The 23,201-nt window shown below is 43.5% G+C and overlaps 1 protein-coding gene across 1 annotated transcript in view; it reads right to left on the bottom strand.

The window, feature by feature from the left end:
* The window catches only part of FAM184B (family with sequence similarity 184 member B), a 151,446-nt gene that overhangs the window by 21,720 nt on the left and 106,525 nt on the right, over positions 1-23,201 (bottom strand). The window contains exons 8-10 of the mRNA XM_078446244.2: positions 12,093-12,196; positions 1,818-1,947; positions 866-1,078 (exon numbers count right to left, since the gene is read on the bottom strand). Of these exons, the coding sequence (XP_078302370.2) occupies positions 866-1,078; positions 1,818-1,947; positions 12,093-12,196 (447 nt within the window). The remainder of the gene's footprint in view (positions 1-865; positions 1,079-1,817; positions 1,948-12,092; positions 12,197-23,201) is intronic.

The raw sequence follows: 23,201 nt of genomic DNA on the forward strand, positions 1-23,201 counted from the left end.
CTGGCTTAGTTTATCCAGGCGTTTCCTTTGGCTCAGGTCATGAACTCATGGTTGGTGGGTTTGAGGCCCGTGTTGGGCTCTGCACTGTCAGGGCACAGCCTCCTTGGGATTCTTTCTGTCCACCCCTCCACGAACCATGCTTTCTCTCTGTCTCTCAAAATAAATAAATAAACTTAAAAAAAAAAACACTTGAGACTTTAATTCAGTGAGGCACTTTACTAAACAACTATTGTGAAGTAGGTGAAGAATCAGTGATGAACAAATACAGATGGCTCCTGCCTCAAGGAGCTACACTTAGTAGATCTGATCATATAAAAAAGTCATTCGTCAGTGCATGCAGACTGCCATGACCAAGAAAGACCAAGGTGACATAGTAGGAGACTCAGCTCCTGAGAGAGCAGGAGGTAGGAGATCGATGAAAAGTGCTCCTGCTGGATAACACATTGTCATGAGCCTGACCACCTCATCCCAACTTTCCAAGCTGTCCTCTCTGTTTTTACCTCTGGGCCAAGCCTGCCTCTCCCAGCATGCATCACACATGACATTGCCCAAGTCATAAAGAAAGTAGTTCTCATGTTATCAAGATCACACGAGAATAAGGAGAAGCAGCACAAGAAGCACAACAGAACCCATGTGTGAATCCTTCCTTGGCCGCTTACGAGTCGTGTGACCCTAAGTAAGTTAATAAATCTCTCTGAACCTTTTTCCTCATCTGAAAAAAGGGATCATGAGAACAGTGACCTTGTAGGATTCATGTGGGGATTGGAGATAATGTACAAAAAGAAAGGCACCCCATGTAGTGCATAGCAGGTGCTTGCATAGCGAGCGCTCAGTAAATAGTGGATTTCATAACTATCACCCTTACCTTGAGTTCTTGATTTTTGGCCTTCTCAAGCATGCGCAAGGCTCGCTGGTGGGAGGCCTCGAGCTGGGCTTTCATGGCCTGGTTCTGCTGAACGGTCTCCTGGAGCTCGTGCTGCAGCTTCTCCCTTTCGTGGTCGGAGAGTTGCTTGAGCTCCTGCAGGTCCTCCCGGTAGCTGCTGGCGCACTGCTCCAGAGCCTGCTGCATCTGGGAGACCTGCCCGACAGGGCATCCTGCCCTCAGGCTAGCTCCCCTCCCTCCCCCTTCCTGGGATACTTTTAAAAAAATAAGTGTTCCGAGCATCTCAAACCAGCTGAGCCTCCTTTATCTGTGGGAACTCTGAGGAGGGCACCTGTAACCTTGAAACACCTGGGGATGGCCAGTCTCCGCGGGGCTTCCTGGCTAGAGTCACAGATGCCAGGTGAGAGGGACAGGGGGGTTGGGATGTAAACTATCCAAGAGAAACCAAAGAGGGGACCGCTGAAGTCTTCTCTGACAATCCCATTTAGTATTACACCCCCCCTCCCGCCCACCACCAGATAGCCTCTCAATCCTTCTTATCGTGTTCTGCTTTTCCTTTTTCCTGAAACCCTATCATCCTCTAATACACCATGAGCTTTACTTAATTCGTATGTCTAGTATTTACAGTCTGCACCCACTTCCTCTACTGTAATATAAACGCTGTAATGCAGGACTTTTGTTTAACTTGTTCACTGATGTATCCCAAGCATCTAGAAGGGTTCCTGGCTCATGGCAGGTACTCATGAGCCACAGGATGTGTTGAATGAATGAATAAATGAATGAATGAATGAAGCCAAGAATCCCACCTTGCCCTGACCCGGAATGCCCTCCCCATGAATCAGTCCTTGCATGTATTTCCAAGGCTGTCTGTAGGGATGAGAAGGAGGCAGGGTCTCCTTCAGAGTGAGGGCACACCCCCCCATGGCTGTCCTACCTGGGCTTGCAATCTGGCCTTCTGGCTTTGCCACTCCTCCTGCAGACGCTGGATGTCGGGTGCCTTCTCCTCCAGCAAAGAGCTCAGTGGAGGTTGCAGGCCATCTCCTTCCTTGAGGGGCACTTTGATCCTTTGAAGAGAGAGAGGCTCAAATCACACAAAGTCCTGGGTGGAGAATGACGTGACCACCTCGGGCTGGGAGAGGGGACCTGCCACGGCAGTGAGTGGGGTGAGAAACATTTTCCTTGGCTTTAAAAAGTAACCTGACACACAATTCTAAGTGTTATCACAATTCTCAGTTATGAGTTACTTATGGGGCCCTTGGGAGCTCCAAAAAAGAGGTCTCTATGGCCTAATTTCACAACTCTTCCTGAAGATGAAAAAAAAAAGAAATAATAATGTTTTACTTGAATACAGCACTTTACACTTTTCAAAGCATGCTCATACCATTTATTGACGGTCCCAGGAATACATAGGAGGATTGCAAAGAGGCCTTTACATATACAGCACGAACAAGAAGATGCTGGGTTAGAGCTGCAGGAGTTTCTTGTTCCAGGAGAGATGTTCAAGGAGGTCTTTGGAGCAGACCTTCCTTTACTTAATGCTGAACTTTTAAACCAGCAGAGAAATTCAAATATAACTGACTGCGAACTGGGATTTTAAGTATTTATCCTGTGTAGCAGTGTGAAAGAATGCCATGCCGTGGGCATCTCTGCAGAGATTGCTAGGATGTAGGTGGAATTTTCTCCTTCCAGCAAGGACATTAGGCCAGAGGACCAGAGGTTAAGAGGGGAGGGCCCTTATCTGGGAAGAAAGGCATTGAGAAGGGGGAACTCTGGCTTGGCAGAGGCAGGGAGGCCCAGCAACATGGGCACAAGCTGGGGGGTAAAGGAATAGATAGTCAGCAGGGACCCCCGAAAGGGAAGACAGGAAGCCAAGAGCAGCACAGCAATGTGGTTCAGAGCATGAACTGGAACCAGATTCCCCAGAGTCAAATTCAGTCCTACTATGGACCAGTTATGTGATGTTGGGTGAGGCCTTTAAACTATCTGGGCCTAAATTTCCTCATCTGTAATGTGGGGTTAGTAATGGTAACATTCACATGAAATGTTGTAAGGATTAATAGAGTAAATATCTTTTAAAAACTTAAAACCATGTCAGGCACATAGTAAGAATTATATAAAGAATTAACCAAACACTTAGCAAAGAGAGGTTTCTTTCTCTGCATTCTGTTTCTTTTAGGTAATCCTTCAAGCTTTTGAGGATAACTACCTTGAAGGAGAAACAAACAGAAGCCTCCTGGGTCTGAGCTCTGGGTATGAAACAAACCAAGGATTAGGAGACCGTCAGAAGGGGATCAGCAGGGAAGAGGCCTCCAGCAAGAGTGAGAAGCCACGTGACCACGTTGGATATGTGGACCAGGTTAGCTCACCTTGACGACTCCTGAGGAGGACACTGGACTTCCTCCCAGGGCTCAGCTATTATTTTTGAAATGATTTATTAAAACTTTTTTTTTTTACATTTATTTATTTTTGAGAGACAGAGCACAAGTGGGGGAGGGGCAGAGAGAGAGGGAGACACAGAATCTGAAGCAGGGGAGGGGCAGAGAGAGAGAGGGGGAGACAGAATCTGAAACAAGCTCCAGGCTCCAAGCTGTCAGCACAGAGCCCAACGTGGGGCTCGAACCCACAAACTATGAGATCATGACCTGAGCCGAAGTCGGACGCTCAGCCGACTGAGCCACCCAGGTGCCCTGAAATGACTTATCGAGATAAAATTTACATATAGTGAAACTCACAGATCTTAAGTCTACAATTCAATGAGTTTTGACAAATATATACAACTATAAAACCAACATTCCAATCCAAATATAGGACACTTTCATTACTCCAAAGCTCCCCTTGCACCCTCTTCTTGCCAATGTCCACTCACAGGTAGCCAGTGTTTTGACTTCCATCACTACAGAATACGTTTTCCTAATCTTCAGCATCATACACATGGAATCATATGGTATGCGTTCTTCTGTCTGGTTCTTTTCCTCAACACGGTGTCTCCAGGATTCACCCACATTGTTGAGCCTATCAGTGGGGCACACTTGCGTGGATGAGTAGTGTTTCATTATGTGAATATGCCGCAATTTGTTCACCCATCTTCCTACTGATAGACATGTTGAGTCATTTACATTTCTGGGCTATTGTGAATAAGGCTGCTAGAGATATTCCTGTACAAGTATTTTCGTGGATCTGTGTTTCCATTTCGTTTGCTTCAAGACCTAGGATGGGAATTGCTGGTAGATGTATGACTAACTTTTTACAAAACCATCGAATGGTTTTCTGGGGTGGCTGCACCATGTTTCGCTCCCACCAGCAACGTACGAGAGCTTCAGTTGCTCTACATCATTGCCGATGTTCTGGGTCTTCGGTCCTTTTCATTTTAGTCTTTCTGGTGGGTGTGAAATGGTATCTCACTGTAACTTTAAGTTGCATTTCCCTGATGACTCTGATGTGAAATACATAGTCATGTGCTTATGGAACTTTTTTTTGGACGTGTCTGTTTCTTGTAATTAAAAAAAAATTTTTTTAATGTTTGTTTATTTTTGGGACAATGCAAGAGACAGAGTGCCAGTGGCCAAAGGGCAGAGGGAGACACAGAATCTGAAGCAGGCTCCAGGCTCTGAGCTGTCAGCACAGAACCTGATTCGGGGCTTGAACTCATGAACCATGAGATCATGACCTGAGCCAAAGTTGGATGCTTAACCAACTGAGCCACTCAGGTGTCCCTGTTTCTTGTAATTTTTTAATGGAAGTGTCTGTTCAAGCATTTTATCCACTTACAAATATATTTATCTTTGCTATTATTGATTTATAGGAAGTCATTATATACTCTGGATACAGACTGGATAACTTCTCTGAGCTTGTATATTTATTTTCTTAACAGTACTTTTCTAGTGAGCAGAAATTTTAATTTTGATGAAGACCAATTCATCAATTTTTTCTTGGATGATTAGTGTTTTCATGTCCTAAAAAATAATTGCCTATTTCAAATTCAATGATAATTTAAAAAGGACACATCTTTATTTGGGGGGATACGGCTAATGAAGGGAAGTTCTTCAACCTGAAAAAGATAATCTATGATAAACTACAGCAAACATACTTAATGGTGAAATGTTGAACACTTTCCTCCTAAGATTGGAAACAAGGCAAAAATTCTGCTCTCACTACTTGACATTGTCCTGGCCAGTCCTATAAAGTAAGAAAAAGAGCTACAGGTGAGGAAAAGAAGAGTAAAAATGTCTTTATTTACAGACAGAATGATAGTGATTGAAATACTCCATGTTGTTAAGATGTTAGTCTACTCTAAAGTGAACTACTGAGTTATTTTTTTATTTTTTAAATTTTTTTTCTTCCTTTAAATTTTTTTTTTTAACATTTATTTATTTTTGAGACAGAGAGAGACAGAGCATGAACGGGGGAGGGTCAGAGAGAGGGAGACACAGAATCCGAAACAGGCTCCAGGCTCTGAGCTGTCAGCACAGAGCCCGATGCGGGGCTCGAACTTGCGGACCGCGAGATCATGACCTGAGCTGAAGTCGGCCGCTTAACCGACTGAGCCACCCAGGTGCCCCAATTTTTTCTTCCTTTAATGTTTATTCATTTTTTGAGAGGACAGAGAGAGAGAGAGCAAGCACACAAATGGGGGAAGGACAGAGAGAAGAGGGAGACACAGAATCCGAAGCAGATTCCAGGCTCTCAGCTGACACAGAGCCTGATGCGGAGCTTGAACCTACAAACCGCAAGATCATGACCTGAGCCGGAGTTGGGCGCTTAACCCACTGAGCTACCCAGGTGCCCCTGTACTATAGATTTAGTTCAGTCCAGAATACAATCCTAACAGCCTTATTTGTAGAAATAAATAGGCTATTTTGACTACTGATGAGGAATGGTGAAGGACCTAGAAAAAGAAAAAAGAATCTTAAAGAGCAAAGTTGGAAGAGGCAGGCTACACTGATTCCAAGACATTATGAAGCTAAAATAATACAGACTGTATGATATCAATGCACAGATAGACAAATAGATCAATGAAAAATAACGCAGTGTCGGAAACAGACGCATGCAAAGAGGTTAGATTCATTTTTGCTAAAAGTGCTGAGGCAATTTGGGGCACCTGGGTGGCTCAGTAGATCGGGCATCCAGCTCTTGATTTCGCTCAGTCATGATCTCACAGTCCGTGGGATCAAGCCCTGAGTCGGGCTCTGTGCTGCCCGTGCAGCACCTGCTTGGGATTCTCTCTCTCCTTCTCTCTCTGCCCATCCTCCATGCATGCACGCACACACACTCCCTCTCTCTCTCAAAATAAATAAATCAACTTAAAAAAAAGTGCTGAGGCAATTCAGTGGGGATAGGAAAAATTTTTTCAACAAATGGTGTTGGAACTGGACAAACATATGAAAATAATAAACTTTGACCCTTCCTTCACAAAAATTAACTCTAAATATACAATATAAAACTATAAAGCATAATCAGAACATCTGTGCAATTTGGGGTAGGCAGCGATATTTTTTAGGACATGAATCTCCAATTACGACTGTGGATTTTTCCCTTTAGTTCTTTCACTATTTGCTTCATTATTTTTGAAGCTCTGTTATAAGGTCAAACACATTTAGGATTGTTATGTCTTCCTGATGAATTGACCCCTTTAGCATTAGGACATACCTCCTTTCAGCCCTGACAACATTCCTTGTTCTGAAACTTACTTTGATACGAATGTAGCCACGTTAGCTTCCTTCTGCTGTTTGCATGGTATAGTTCATTTTTTTCCCTTCAGACCTCTCTGTGCCTCTATCAGTTTGCAAGGGCTGCGATAACAAAATACCACAGGACGGGCGGCTTAAAAACAGAAATTTATTTTCTCACAATCCTGGAGGCCAGAAGTCCAAGATCAAGGTGCCGTATTTGGTTTTCCCGAGGCTTCCCTTCTCGCTGGGTTCTTATGTGGTGGCTCCTCCGTCTCTGTTGTGTGTGTGCTGGTCTGTTCTCATAAGGACGCCAGTCATGTTGGAGTAGGAAGGCCCTTACAACCCTATTGTAACTTAATTACCTCTTGAAAGGCCCTGGCTCTAAATATGTCACATTATAAAGTCCGCGGGGTTAGGGCCTCAACATAGAAGTTTTGCGGGGGATACAATTTTGCTCGTGAGTGTCTTCATGTGTATTTAAATGTCTGTCTTGTAGACAGTGCATAGCAACATCTTGCCTTGTTTTCCTGACAATCTCTTTCTTTTAGATGCTATGTTTCGTTCATGTACATTGTAATTATTCAAATGGTTGGGCTTAAATCTATGTCTTGCCATTTGCTTTCTATTTGCCCAATCTTTTTTTTTTTTTTAAACTGTTTTTCTTCTCTTCTTCCTTTCTGTCTTCCTACCTGGCAAATATTTTTCAGTATTCCATTTTAGTTCTTTTATTGAATTGTTTTAGTTCTTCTTTGTATTAATGTTTAATGCTGCTCTATGGATTACAATTTGTATCCTTAACTTATCACAATCTATTAGAGTTAATAAGGTACCTCTTGGGGCACCTGGGTGGCTCAGTCGGTTAAGTGGCTGACTTTGGCTCAGGTCATGATCTCGCAGTCCGTGAGTTTGAGCCCTGCATCAGGCTCTGTGCTGACAGCTCAGAGCCTAGGGCCTGCTTCGGATTCTGTGTCTCCCTCTCTCTCTGCCCCTCCCCTGCTCATACTCTGTCTCTCTCTGTCTCAAAAAAGTAAATGAAAACATTAAAAAAAAAAAAAAAGGTACCTCTTGATGTAACACATAAGTCCCTTACAACAATATAATTCCATTAATCCTAGCAGCCCAAGAGTCCATCCATAGATGAATGGATAAAGAAAATATGGGATGGATGGATATGTATGTATATAAAGATAATATGTGTATGTATATTATGGTACATTATATACATATATAATGGAATATCACTCAGCCATAAAAAGGAATGAGATCTTGCCATGCGTGACAATGTGGAACGACCTAGAGTGTATTATGCTAAGTGAAATAAGTCAGACAAAGAACAACAAATACCAAATTATTTCATTTATATGTGGAATCTAAAAAACAAAGCAAATGAACAAACAAATTTTTTAAAAAGCAGAAAACAGACCCATAAATACAGAGAACAAGCTGATGGTTTCCAGAGGGGAGGAGGTGGGGAGATTGGGCAAACAGGTGAAGGGCAGAGGGAGACTCAGGCTTCCAGTTGTGGAATGAAGAAGTCATGGGGTTGAAAGGCACAGCCCAGGGGACACAGTCAATGGTATTGTAACAGTGTTGCATGGTGACAGATGGTAGCTACACTTGTGGAAAGCATAGCATAATGCATAGAGTTTTGGGATAACTGTGTTGTGCTAATGTAACATGCCTGTCAACTATACTGCTATTAAAAAAGAAGTGAGAGCAAACAAAAAAATGAAAAAAAAAAGCCTATCCCTGTCCTTTGTGCTAATGTAGTCATATATTGTCAGTAACATACATTATGAATCCCCCAGTAAAATGGTAATATCATTATCATCATGCTCCTTCTTAAGCAGTTAGATGTGTTTTAAAGAAATGGAAAGAAAGTAAAACAATAGACTTTTACCTAAATGTTCACCATTTCTGTTGTTCTTCATTTTTGCCTCTAGATCCAAGTTTAAATCCAGTCACTTCCTTTTGGCTTAAATAAATTCCATTAGCATTTATCATACTGAAAGTTGGGTGGTGAAAAATTCTCTTAGCTTTTGTGTGCCCGAATATGTTTTTGTTTCACTCTCATTTTTGAAGGATATTTTCACTGGATTTAGAATTTGGAGTTGACAGGTTGTTTTTGTTTTTATTTTTCCTTTTAGTACTTTAATGATAGTGTTCAAGTGATTTTTTTGGAATGCAGAAAGAGAATAAGGCTGGAAGGCCAAAGAGAAGTTTGTTGTCATTAGTACTCATGAGCATTTAAGTGTCCCCTATATTTGTAATGTCTTTTCAAAGGCTGGCTACTTTTAAGATTTTGGGGGGTATATTTGTTTTGGCAGCTTTTCTGTGATGTATCTAGGGATTTCTGGGATGTATCTGTGACACTGTCTTTGGATTCAGCCTGCTGGCCGTTTGCTGTGCTCCCTGAATATGTAAGTTGACATTCCTCATCACTCTGAGAGAATATTCAGCCACTATTTTTTAAAATATTTTTTCCTGATCCATTTTCTTTCTCTTCTTCCTCCTGGGCCCCAACTACATGCATGTTAGACCATCTGATTTTGTCCCACAGGTCACTGAGGATCTCTTCCTTAAAATGTTTTTTTTTTTTCCTTCTTCTTCTTCATTCTCTGGATAAGGTAGTTTCTATTCATCTGTCTTTAAATTTTTTTTTTTTCAACGTTTTTTATTTATTTTTGGGACAGAGAGAGACAGAGCATGAACGGGGGAGGGGCAGAGAGAGAGGGAGACACAGAATCGGAAGCAGGCTCCAGGCTCTGAGCCGTCAGCCCAGAGCCCGACGCGGGGCTCGAACTCGTGGACTGCGAGATTGTGACCTGGCTGAAGTCAGACGCTTAACCGACTGCGCCACCCAGGCGCCCCTCTATTCATCTGTCTTTAAGTGATTAACTTTTCTTCCTGGTCTCCAATTTGCTATTATACACACCCGTGAGATTTTCATTTTGAACACTATACTTTACAGCTTCAGAATTTCCTTTTGTTTCAAGGTTTTCATTGCTCGGCTGAGTTCCCTATTGGTTCCCTGATTATAACTGTCTCTTCTTCACAGCCTTCATACCCCCAAAGTATGACCTCCACGACGTCTCCACCGAAGGCCCGTAGTGCTTGGGACAGAACCACCTCCCAGCTCAGCACCGCCTCCAGTATTCGCATTTTCTCAGTGCCACGGCAGCAGGCACACATCTGGGCCCCGTGGGGGTCTCATCTTGTAGATGTTCTCTGAAGCCCTTGGCCGAGGACCTGTGGAAAGTCCTAACAGATCTCTGCCCTTCCTGCCCCCCACAGGACCATCTCCTCTGATACCCTGCCTTATAAATTCCAGCCACCTTAGCTGCCCTGAGCCCTGCTGTCTGCCTTCTCAGCTCAGCTTGACTTCACCTCCCCCCGCCGCAGCTGGCATCTCCACACAGGCAGAAGAGCAGGGGCAAGAGGGGGTGGTCGTGGGCTTGGACCTACAGTTCCCTTCTCAAGAAGACAAACCTTCCTTGCATGTTGTCCCATTACTCAAGCATGCATTCATGTTTTCTCCAGTTAAAAAAAATTTTTTTCTAACGTTTATTTATTTTTGAGAGCGAGAGACAGAGCCTGAGCAGGGGAAGGACAGAGAGAGAGGGAGACACAGAATTCAAAGCAGACTCCAGGCTCTGAGCTGTCAGCACAGAGCCCGACGCAGGGCTTGAACCCTTGAGCCGTGAGATCATGACCTGAGCTGAAGTCAGATGCCCAACCGACTGAGCCAGCCAGGGGCCCCTGTTTTCTCCAGTTTTATAGCTGTTTCCAGAAAGAGTAACTAGTATCAGACTGGAAGCCCATGGCTGGAAGTGGAAGTTTCAGTTCTTATTACTATTAGTGGATCAAGTGACCCTGGAGAGGTGGAAGGCCTGTGGCTCTTGGTTTTACACACACTCAATTTAGCTGCCCTAAAGTGAGATGTGGCTAAAACCGTGATTCTGAAGTCAGAGACACTCATCCAATCCTACTGTTTACCTTGGGAGACAATAACCTCCCTGTTAAGTTACCTCCCTTTCCTCTATTTTCCTCATCTTTCAAGTGAGGTACTTCAAAAATAGTATTTACATAATAATTAGATAGGTTAATCCTTTTTAAATTTTTTTAAATTTTTTATTTTTTTACATTTTATTTATTTTTGAGAAACAGAGTGAAACAAAGCGTGAGCAGGGGAGGGGCAGAGAGGGAAGGAGACACAGAATCTGAAGCAGGCTCCAGGCTCTGAGCAGGCAGTCAGCACAGAGCCTGACGCGGGGCTTGAACCCACAAACTGTGAGATCATGACCTGAGCCGAAGTCAGACGCTCAACCAAATGAGCCACCCAGGCGCCCCAGGTTAATCCTTTTTTAAGTATTTATTTTTGAGAGAGAGAGAGAGAGAGAGAGAGAGAGAGAGAGAGAGAGAGAGAGAGAACGTGAGGGGGGAGGGGCAGAGAGAGAAGGGGACAGAGGGTCTATTGCCCAATGTGATGGTGTCAGGAGATGGGGGTTTTGGAAGGTGATTAGGTCATGAGGGTGGAGTTGGTCGTGGTGAGATTAATGCCCTTAAAACAAAGGACATGAGAGAGACCTCTCCTCTCCCACCCTCTCTCTCCTCTAACCCCCCTTCCTCAACCTTGCTCACCATGTGAGGACACAGAAAGAAAATGGCCACCTGCAAGCCAGAGCAGAGTTCTCCAGGACCAGCACCTTGACCTTGGACTTCCCAGCCTCCAGAACTATGAGAGACAAATTTCTGTTGTTTAGGCCACCCGATCTGTGGAGTTTTGTTATAGCAGCCAGAGCTGACTATAAGGCATGTGGACAGCATATTCTCTGTCCAGTGATAGTTTGGGTCATGTGACTTGCTTTGGCCAGTGGAATACGAATAGAAATGAGAGAATGCAGTTCTGAGTGTGGGCTTTAAAAGCCACTACATATTTTCATCAGCTGTTTTGAGATTCTTCCCTTTACCATGACAACAACATGCCGTAAATAGGGGCTAATATTTCAGTCTCGGTCCCAGAATGATAAAGCATGTGGATGAGACTTGAACTCTACCCAAGGTTTGGGGCAGGTAATAACATGGGACCCTCAGCCAGGAGCCAAGATTATACATAGTTGACCTATGAGTTAAAAATCACTGATATTTTGGGGATGTTTGTTACAGCAGCTAAAGCTGACTAATATAGGTGATAGAGATGGGGGTTTCCCATCGGTGACAGAGTCCCCATATCTCCCCTAGTTTAAAAAAACTTGGAAGAATAAGGAATAGAGGTTTGAGGCTAGTCCAGGTCTGAGTTTTAGACAGGCTTACTAACCTCTCTGAGTCTCAGGTTCTTAATATATAAATGGACTCTCCAGGTTGGTATAACAATTAAATAAGATAAATTGTGTAAAATCCAAAGCTGCACTGAGGACATGATGTAAAGGGCAGTGATAAATACTTGAGGAATGAATGAATGGATGGATGAATGAATGAGTCCTTCCAAATCTGAGTTCTCATTCATTGGAGCACTTGCAAGCCTGTATGGCCTCCTGTACCTTTCCTCTTCATCACTGCTGGTTCCTTCTTCAGCTGCTAACTTGTCCTGGTACTCTTCTCCTTTGGGTGGGGTCTGAGGTTTATTCAGCTTCGAGCATGGATCCTAAGGCAAAAACAGTTGCAAGATGAGACTAAGTACACTTCCCTGATTCAGCCTGTGGCTTATCAAACCAGAGAGTGGAGGAGAAAGGGCCCCCAGTGATCCACGATCGGTGCACAGCCTGGTTTGATTCAGTGCCCAGCACAGTGCCTGGTTTAGCAGCAGCCCTTGTCCCCTTGTCCTGTCTTTCAGCTGACCAAGCATTTCACATAGCTGATGAAACTGAAGCTCAGAGACAATCAGTAACCTGTCCAGGGTCCCACCATCAGTGAGTGGCAGAAATGGGACATACAATCAGGCGGTCTGACCCTGGGGCTGCTGTGGGGATCAGAGAACACTGCCAGCAAAGCTTACTGATCAGTGTGAACAACTGCTATTATCATGATACCTGTTTTAAGGTGGCAGCCTGTGACATCTCATTACATAGGATCGGAGAACATGGGACTCTCTGAATGACCGTACATGTTGAGACACAAGGTGTGGTAGGAGGAGAATGTGGAAACCAGGAATGATCACTGAGGCCTCAGACTTTTCTGTGAATCTAATTTGTTCGTGTTAGCATTCTCCCCTTTCCAAAGAGATAAAAGGTGAAAAAGACTTTTTTATTTTGATTTTTCTATTTGTCATAGTAACCACTGTCTATGGAACACACTATTATAAGACAAGCTAGGAACAGATTTCTTTATGGGCAAATCTCATTAAATAATGATAAATTGTAACCTGGGGTTCCGCTAACTACTTGTATGGCCTTGAGCCAGCCTCCTTCTCCCTTTTCTGGACAAAAGCTTCATCCGCTGTGAAACAAACAGGTTGCTTACATCTGTGGTTTTCAGCTTGTGCTCCAGAGACCCTGGGACATGTCCCTGGGACCCTCAGGGTTTGCAAGGGGCAGAACAGAGGCTGGAGGATGGGGCCTGGGGCTCCCATTCCCTCTCAACCTGACATGAAATTGCTTTGGTTGTATTTCCAGGTACTGCAATGTCTATCAAAGGTCGCTAATGTCAGGGCGCCTGGGTGGCTCAGTCGGTTAAGTGTTCGACTTTGGCTCAAGTCATGATCTCAAGGCCCGTGGGTTCAAGCCCCGCGTCAGGCTCCGTGCTGACAGCTTGGAGCCTGGAGCCTGCTTCGGATTCTGTGTCTCCCTCTCTCTCTGCCCCTCCCCCACTCATGCTCTGTCTCTCTTTCTCTCTCAAAAATAAATAAACATTAAAAAAGTGTTTAAAAGTCACCAATGTCAAGGCCAGTGATGACCTCTGTGCTGCCGAACTCAATGGCCACTCCTTGGGCCATTTCCAGTCCCTGCAGAACTGGAAATATCTGGTCACTCCCTTCTGCATGCGGCCCTCTGTCCTCCTCCCTTGCCAGCTGCTCCTTCTTAGTCTCTTCTGCTCAAGCCACCTGCTCTTCTGCTCCACACCTTAGTCCTTGGACTTCTCTCTCTCACTCCCCAGAATCTCATCTAGTTCCAAGAATACTGATGACAAAGAAATTTAATCTATTTCCAAGCTTTCCCCTGAAGTCTGGACTCGGATACCCAATTGTCCTCCAGATATCTCTTGGATGCTTATCTCCAAGAGATATCCTAGATATCGCTATGATGCTTAACAAGCTTCTCAAACTGCAACATGTCCCAATCTGAACTCTTGGTCTCATCCTCCCTAAACAACAAGCATGCACTTGCCTCAGGGCATTTGCACAGACTGTTCCACCACCCACAATGCTCTTTCCTAAGATATTGGCATGCCTTGCTCCTTCACTTCACTCACCACAACAGAGAGACTTTCCCTGGTTTAAATTCTGGGCTCTGGTACCAGATACCTATGTTTAAATCCCAGTTCTCTGTATTACTAATGATAGTAATACTATCTAATATCTAATACTAAATAGAAAAACTATTTAGGTTGTCATGAGGATTAAATAAACCAATAAATGTAAAGTCCTTGAAATAGAATGAATACTCAAATTAATATTTCCCAAGATTATTGTTCTCTGATCACCTTCTCTAAAATACCACCCCCTCTCCCTTTCTGTCTCCCACCTTGCTCTATAACTTCCTCAAAGTGCAAATCATGGCCTCATGTTAATTACTTGTCTACTTTTTTCTTCGGTTTCCCTTTCTGGAAGGTAAGCTCCAGGGCGGCAGGGACTCTGCTCTGTTCACGCTCCTTTCCTTGGTTCCTGGAACAGTGTGTGGCACATGGAGAACATTCAGTACACACTATATGAATAAACCGAAACAAATCACGGGCCACTAGAGGATAGCAGGAGGGCCATTTTCTTCCACACCTGCCCCACACTCCCACTACATCCCATGGCCCAGAGTTCGGGTGTTTTCCAGCGCTACTCAGGGGCCCTTTGTGCCTTTATGATTCTTAAGTTCCAAGTTCTGTTTGAATCATTTGTGTTTCCTCTAAACATAGCAGATACCATGCGATCCTGGACCCTTCATTTCTAGAGAATCAGGGTAGAAGTGGCCCTCAGGGAACCCCTGCCCATCTCTACCTGGGTGGGTGTGTTCAGGGGTGCCCAGAGGTGGTGGCCCATTGGAGAGTAAGAGTTCCCTCTGCCTCCCACACCCAAACTTTCAAAACCCTGTCTGGGTCCTTAGCTAAGCCAAAACTACCTTTTCCAGGTTTTCCTTCCCTGCATAATTCTGGGCCATGTGACTTTGCTTAAGACCTGGAATACGGGCGTGAAGGAGCAGCCTGCTTCTTTTCATGCTTGGATGCTTGATGTAGGTGCACATTGTCGCTGATCTGCTGGCTCGGCTGGTTGGCCTGGGCTGCTTGGGGCTCTCGGCTCCTCTACCTCTCACCAGACCCTCCATAGGCTTCTCACACCCTGGGCCCAGGGCATGTTTAGCCCTATGATGAAGGATGCCGGATTCTCCTACAGGTCACCAAAATCATCAGAGCTGGAGGCTCATCGGCCTCAGAAACTGATACCATTTCAGCTCAGCCTCCTGGGCTGTATTCGTCCTTGGTCTTCCCCATTCCACATCTGTCCTTCTGTCCTTCTGACTGCCCGCCCTGCTGTAGGCCCTCTTTAAGCCCAACACCGGGCGCAGATGCAACAGTGGAATATAGAATGTCTCCCACAGTCATGCCACGTTGTTTCCTAAAATGAATCCCATATTTTCTATCACTTCTAGTACCCTGTTTCTTTAATCTCTAGATCATGCTTATCCTTCCAAAGCCCCACTCAACAGCCACTTCCTCCATGAAGCCTTCACAATCTCTTTTGCTGCAATTATACCCTCTGCTCTTGAAGTTCCCATAAAATTTTTTTTCTTTTTTGCTACTGTAAATTGCTCACAAATATTTATGGGTCATTTACTAGGTGACGAACACTATTCCAGAGACACGGCAATAAATAAAACAGAAAATAGTTTTTCTGCTTTGCGTTAGTTATAGGAGTGTTCTCTGTCTCCCATCCTAGAAGGTAAAAGTAATCCCATATACAGTTTTTAAAATGTTATAAATCCCACAGCCAATAACTGAGAACATTCTGCATGGCCATTTTCCTTTGCCTGAATCTTTTTTCTTTATTGTGTGTAACGGGATACTAAATTCCAGCTGGCTGACATGCCATTAGTTGCAGGGCCCGGTGAGTTTAGTTCCTGGCTGTGCACTTTCAAAAATGTCGTCATTGACCAGCTTACAACCTCCATGTGGACTGTAAGCTAAAAGACCCACCTTCGCCTCTCACTATGAGGCATCTGGGGCATTAAAAGGATCTTGGATATCTAATTCCTACAAAGGCCAGGAGCTAATATCACAGTCTAAGCAAAACAGCTTTTTGAGACACCTGTTATAAATACATGTTCGATATAATCCAAGGAAAATTACGCAGTAAATGTGGAATAGCAACAATAAATCAGAATAGTATAATACTACAATATAAGTACATAAATAATGATAAAGGTAATTAGTCCAAGTTTCTAAAGGAAAACTGAGGGTTATCAGGAAATGTTGACAAATAGAAAGCACAAAATAAATTGACAGAAATAATCTTAATGGTATCAGTAAGCATGATAAACATGAACTGGCTAAATTCAACATGGTATCTATCCTGGTAAAAAGAATTGTTCACTAAAACTCTCTAATAATGAACCTGTAGGCATCTAACAATCAAACCTGAAAACATAAGGCAAAATGTTCAGAACTGTATGGAGAAATGGGCAAATTTGTAACTGTAATGGGAGAATCTAATAACCACCTCTCAGAAATTGATATATTAAGTAGACAAAATGAGCTAGGATATAGAATATTTGAACAACAAAGTTAGTAACCCAAACATAATAGCTAAAAAAGAAATACTAATCAGTGCTAACATTTACATGGTGCTACATGTTGCCAGGCCCTCAACTATGAGATGGGCAGTATCATCCCATTTTAAAGGTGATGAAACTGAGGCAAGAGAGAATACATAAGTTCGCTAAGATCATACAGTGAACATATCACAGAGCAACAATTCAAACATACAGTCAACGCCTGAACAACACAGATTTGAACTGTGAGGGTCCACTTATCCGTGGATTTTTTTTTCAGCACAATCTAGTACAGTATTATAAATGTATTTTCTCTTCCTTATGATTTTCTTAATAACGTTTTCTTTCCTGTAGCTTATTTTAAAATATGTGTTAATCAACTGTTTATGATATTGGTAAAGCTTCTTGGTAAATAGTAGGTCATTAATAGTTACATTTTGGGGGAAGTTAAAAGTTACATGTGGATTTTTGACCATGTGGGGCAGTTGACATCCCTAACCCCTACACTGTCCACGGGTCAACTGTATACTTAAGTTACTAAAATGAGAATATAGGTTTTTTTCTATCACATTGGTTACTTTTAAAAATGACCCCACAGCAGTCTACAGGGAAATCTCACCATGGTTCCGAGTGTTGACGTTCTACAAACCACGTGATCTGATAACAACGCAATAAAATTAGAAAGCAACAAGAAAGTAAGTTTTAAAAAGTAAACTATGGGATACAGCTAAAGACATACATTTTTACAGGGAAATATACAGCCTTAAATGTATTTGTTAGAAAACATTCAAGAGGTTAGAAAAAGAATAACATAATAAACCCCATGTCAGTAGAAGGAAAGAGATATGAAAGACAAAATTAACGACATAGAAAAGAAGAGATCCAGCCAACACATCTGAAAGGTGACTTTTTGAAAAGACACATGAAGCCTGATCAAGGGAAAAAGAAGAAACTTAAAGCAATATGAATAATGAACAAATATCTCACGAAAGTTATTATAGAGATGAAAAAGAATTTCAAATGTACTGAGCCATTGTGAAGATCATGAAAGGGAATGTGCAGGATGTAATTTCTGGGCCACCTTATCAACAACTGATATATTTAAAGGCATCCTGGGCAGGAGTCCAGAAACAGGAGAGAATGGAAAACGCTATAAAGAGCTGATGATGCACCCAGATGACTGCACCGGCTCCCAGCTGCATCACATTTTTCTATTTCCATACATTAACTGATGGATGCCTATGGCTCTGTAAGGTGGGCAGGAAAGACACTGCCATCCTTACATTACAGATGGGGATGTGAGGTCAGAGAAGTAGTCCAGCTACTTGCCTCAGGTCACATAGCCTGGAGGGTGGCATGAGGACTGTACTCCTGGATTGTCCCACTCCCTGCCATGATTCCATGTGATCACCATGTTGGGAAGATTGCCAGGTGCCAGCACTGGGACTTAACTGGGTATGAGTTCAAACCACATTGTACAAATGTGATATGAGAACTGTCTGTGAAACAGATGCTCAAAATCAACCTGACAGATGAAAGCTGTTTTCCTAATCAACAGGGAGGTGAACTCAGTAATCCTTTCGGTCTATTCGCTTTTTTTTCCATCCCCTAGGGCCAGAGACAGGGACATCCTTCCCAAAGAGGAAGGTGAATCCTCCTCTTCCTCCACATGTAATTGGAGAAGGACCCCAGTGTTCTTCTAAATCATCCTCCAGCCAAGGCAAATTTTGTATGGGGTTCCTAATCCAACCTTTAACTATCGGGACCCAAAATGGTACCCTTAATTCCTTCATTCAGTTGTCATGTCATGTATCAATTTGTGTATGAGATGGTGCTAAACATCTGCCACAGGCAGATACATTAAGTACTGGAAAGGGTAAAGATTAAGAACACATAGTTCTTGATTTCAGCAAACTTTTGGTGTAGCGGGATGTGGGGAGGCGGGGTGTGGACCAATAGACCATATAAATGTCAAAAATATTTCCTCCCTCTCTCCCCCTATCTGTGCGCCTGGCATTTGAAGACAAAGTACATCATTCAAAAGGCACTAGGGTGCCATTGGAGTATTTCACAAATGGATATGACCATGGACATCACCAGTTGGCTGAATGAATGCTTTCAAGCCCACCACCACTCATGTCAATGGTGTGTTCTTCTCTGACCTTCAAATAGAGCAGACTCTCCAGCTGCCCATTTCCTGGTTATCTGCCTAGGGTCTCAGTGAGTTCCTCCCAGGAAGGACTCTGAGCCACTCCTGGTGTATTCTAAGTTATCCAACCCTAATTCACACTCCTGGTTTCCCCATCAGGCTCCAGTTCAGTCCAGCACTCTCTGTCCAGAGCCAAAGTGGCCTGGGCATAAGGTATGCACAGAAAAATAAATAGTTCTGCTTCTTCTGCAACCATCCATCATAAAAGTCTCCTCCCAACTCCTCCCAAGCAAATAGCTGGTTATTTTAAACTTGTGTTCACATTAGGTCTTCATCTTTCATCTTCCAGGCAGCTAACCTCTTCTGGATTGTTTCTATTTTAAAGGAACACCCACGCCCAGGAAATCTCCTGGAAGGGAATATTCAAAGTCATCCTCAAGTTCAGTTGACAATCTTTCAAAAGTAGCATTATGTACATCTTAAAATAGAACACCTAATGCAATGGGGTTTTGCTGAAATGATTACAGGGGACTGTAATAGATACTATAAAGTCACCTTACATTTATAGAATCTTGAATAGTTTTGAAAAGCGCCTTCATACACATTCTTCTGTTCATTACCAAAAGTCCCTGGGGTGTGGAGCCAAGCAGGGATTATAGCCACCATTTTACTAATGAGAAGCAGTATGGAATGATATCATGGGCCATGATGCTACTCTTTGGGCCTCAGTTTCCCTACCTGCAGAATGAACATAATAATGACACTTGTCTTTTAGGGTTGTTGTGTGACCGTGTAAAGCACTAAGTTCTTGGCACATAGTCAGGGCCTTATCAGATTAATAAGGAAATTGATCTCAGGCTTGTGGATTTGCCTGAGGTCCCCAAGTAGGTCTAGGGTACAGCTGGGGTGGAATCCATGTCCTAATCTCAGACAGGAGCTGTTGCCCTCCCTATGCTGTCTTCCCAGGATCAGCAGATCTCAGTCTGATTCTCGGCCAGGAATCTCTCCACAGAGTAACTCTTCAGGGCAGCCTGCCTGTTCCATGTCAGATAGAACCAGACCCCTCTACTCACATCACACAGAGACATTGCAGTTGTTCAAGGGCTCAGTGATTATTTGTCTGCCCGCCCTCAGGACAGCTGACACCCTTGGATTCATATGATCCAGTTATGGTACTTGGTGACAGCTACCCGGCAAAGTGCACAGGGCCTCCTGTGACCAGGGGACACTTCTCAGGCCTGGGAAAGTGTTGGAGTACCCCTCATCTCCCTTCCTAACAGTCTTGGCGATTTCGACTTGGGACCTTTCACTGTGGTCCTTCCCTTTGCCGATGAAGTCATCTTCAACTTTCAGTGTCCAGGCAGATGGCAGCAGATGTCACTCCTCTGTGGAACCTTCCTGGACTCCCCTTGGCAGAAACCTGCCTCTCCCATATTGGCTGCAAAGAATCTTCCTGCCATTATTACAGTATTTCTCATACCGGGTTATTATTTAAATAAAAATTTATTTCCCCCACTTGCAATGGAACTCTCTGAGGACCAACTCTCTGAGGATCTCATTTACCCCAGCATCCAGCCCCCCTGCCCTGCACAGACACTACACAGAAATATTTGTTGAGGCAAAAAAGGCTTGAATAATAATTACCACAAATGACTCTCCTTTCTCTTCTGGAGAGGTATAGGCACAAGAATATGAAAAGTTCTCCCTTATCTTCCCTAGTTCACTGTGAACCAGGCAACAGAGGAGTCTTCCAGAAAAAAAAGAAAGTTTTCCTTCAGAATTAGCAAGACTGACATGGCTTTCTGAAACCCAGAGAATAAAACTATGAATCTAAGAGAATCAAAGAGACTTGACATGAGAGACAAGGACAAAAGTTTCAGCAGAGTCCCAGCTAACTGTCCCAGGGACAGAGCCACACCCAGGCTTGGCAACCCTCTCTCTGCATGTTCTGGGAGTGGAGTGAAAACAGCTCGATTCTCAATCGGCGTTATTATTTATATCTTCTTGACTCTCTGCACTGCTTTGGCAGAAGAGTCAATGGCCTAAACTAAAACTCCTGAGTATTTTTTTTAAGTTTATTTATTTATTTTGAGAGAGAACACATTCAAGTAGGGAAGGGGCAGAGAGAGAGAGAGAGAGAGAGGGAGGGAGAGAGAATATCAAGGAGGCTCCGCACCACCAGTGCAGAGTCCAATGCGCAGCTCGAACTCATGAACTACAAGACCATGACCTGAGCTGAAGTCTCAGATGCTTAACCTACTGAGCCAGCCAGACACCCCAGAATGCCTGAGTCTTTTTTTTTTTTTTTAACGTTTTATTTTTTTGAGACAGAGAGAGCATGAACGGGGCAGGGGCAGAGAGAGAGGGAGACACAGAATCGGAAGCAGGCTCCAGGCTCTGAGCCATCAGCCCAGAGCCCGACGCGGGGCTCGAACTCACGGATCGCGAGATCGTGACCTGAGCTGAAGTCGGACGCTTAACCGACTGAGCCACCCAGGCGCCCCAGAATGCCTGAGTCTTGAACAAACTTAAATTTTATAGCCCCCAGTTCAGCAAGAATATCTTTGGGGAAGTGGCGTGCTGTCCCTGTTTCCACCTCTGGATGAGCAGCCAGATGGTTCAATCCCCTCTGAGCCTTCTCTTCAAGACTCTGCCCCTTGCGGGTTCCTGTGTAGTGAAAGCTATCACTGCACAGCAGAGGGCCACTAACATATCCTCTGCACCAGCCTCAGAGAATCTCTAGGACTTTGTCTCTCTAGAGCCTGAGCAAAGCTTCGACTCCCTTGGCTGGCATATAGTTGGCTTGTCAAAAATATTTTAACTAAATTCTAAATTTTCTCTTACTGGTCATGTTCAGAAAGTTTTGTAATGTGCTGTGTTGGCCAAGTTGTGGGGAAACAGGCACTCACATGAGCTGCCATTGGGAGTGTGCCATGGGACATCATCAATGGAAGGCAATGTGGCATAACTATCAAAGTTAAAAAATCACATGCCACAGGAGCCAGAAAGTTCTGCAATCATGAGTTGGCACCTACTGAGCATTTCCACATGCTGGGTACTTTCTGACACTGTACATATATTAATTCATTTAGTTCTCACAAAAGCCCTCTGAGATAGATGGTATCATTGCCCCATTTTACAGATGAAGAAGCTTAAGCAAAGAGACTAAATCATTTGTCTGAGATTCTCTAGCCAGTAAGAGCCCAAGCATCTGGTTCAGGGGTGAGCTTTCCTAACCACTATACTACACTATATCCCACTACAGAGCTATCCAGTGAAGTAGTCCCTGTAAGGGAAAAACCAACCAAAATATCTATCATAAGGGAAAGGTTAAATATATTACGGTTTTTCTTTTTAAAAAAATGAGGTTGATATGGAGGTTTACTGCCGTGTTACAATCTCCTTAAATTTTCTCTATGAAATTTTAAGGTACAAAAAGTAGAGCACAAGGCAGTATGCTATCATTTGTAGAAAAAATAATATATTCATAATTATGCTTGCATACGCACAGTATAGCTCTGAGCAGATAGACAAGCAGATAGACAAGATAGGGAACTGGGGGGAGGAGGGATCCTTTTCATAGTATGCCTTTATATACCTTTTAAATTCTGTGCCACAAACATGGATTGATTATTTGAAAAGAAAACAAGTTAAAAGAACAAACTCTACCTGTAAAGTATATAATAGTTGCTTAATAGAAAACATAGTTTAATTTAATTTAAATTAAATTTAAATAGAAGTTTAATTCTATTTCTAAATGTCCACATAGTCTTAACACTGTTGATTTATGAATCTTTCTCTCCTCCAGCATCTAGCTCAGAGGCTGATACCTCCTAGCTATTCCACAAATGACTGGGGAATGAATGAATAATGTGCATGCAGAGTTGAACCAAATGGAACTGGTATTCTTCAAGGTTCCATGGGCAATTCTACGTAGGAGAGATACATACCACTCTCTAGAAACTGGGTTCATAAGGGACAATGTTCTAGACCAAGGAGGGTGGTAGGAGAGCCAAGTTTCATGGTGAACCAATTCATGGTTGTCAACATGCACTTGGATTTTGAACTTCTTCAGGGCTCTTAGCTACATCAGTGGTTCTCAACTGGGGGCAATTTTGTCCCTAAGAAACTCTTGATGACATCTGGAGACATTTTTGGCTGAGACATTTTTATTGGGGAGATGCTATTGGCACTTGGTGGGTAGTGACTGGGGATCAGGCAGAGAAACCCTGAGCTGCCATACCAGCTCTGGCCCTTATTCATCAGTCCTGGAACATACCTAGAATTTCTATGTTTGTGTATTGTCCCCTGAAAATGCAGCCAATGCACAATATTCCTGAGCTTATCAACCTTATTTTCACTGGAATCTCCTCACTCAGGATCCCAGCCAACTCCATCTGATCTCCCTGCCACAGTCAGTGTGAGGAGCTGAGAAATATTCAAATATTTGAGGAAGAGTCTTTCTGAGAAACTGCACAGTGTGCTGGCGGGAAGTTCAGCTGTCCCTGGGGCTAGCAGTTCTTCCAACAGACGGCTCGCTCGTGAGGCTGGTTCTTGAGAAACTGCGGGAGAATGAAAATATCTGCCTA

The sequence above is a fragment of the Panthera onca genome, chromosome B1, assembly GCF_046562875.1.
Source record: "Panthera onca isolate mPanOnc1 chromosome B1, mPanOnc1 haplotype 2, whole genome shotgun sequence".
NCBI classification, from domain to species: domain Eukaryota; kingdom Metazoa; phylum Chordata; class Mammalia; order Carnivora; family Felidae; genus Panthera; species Panthera onca.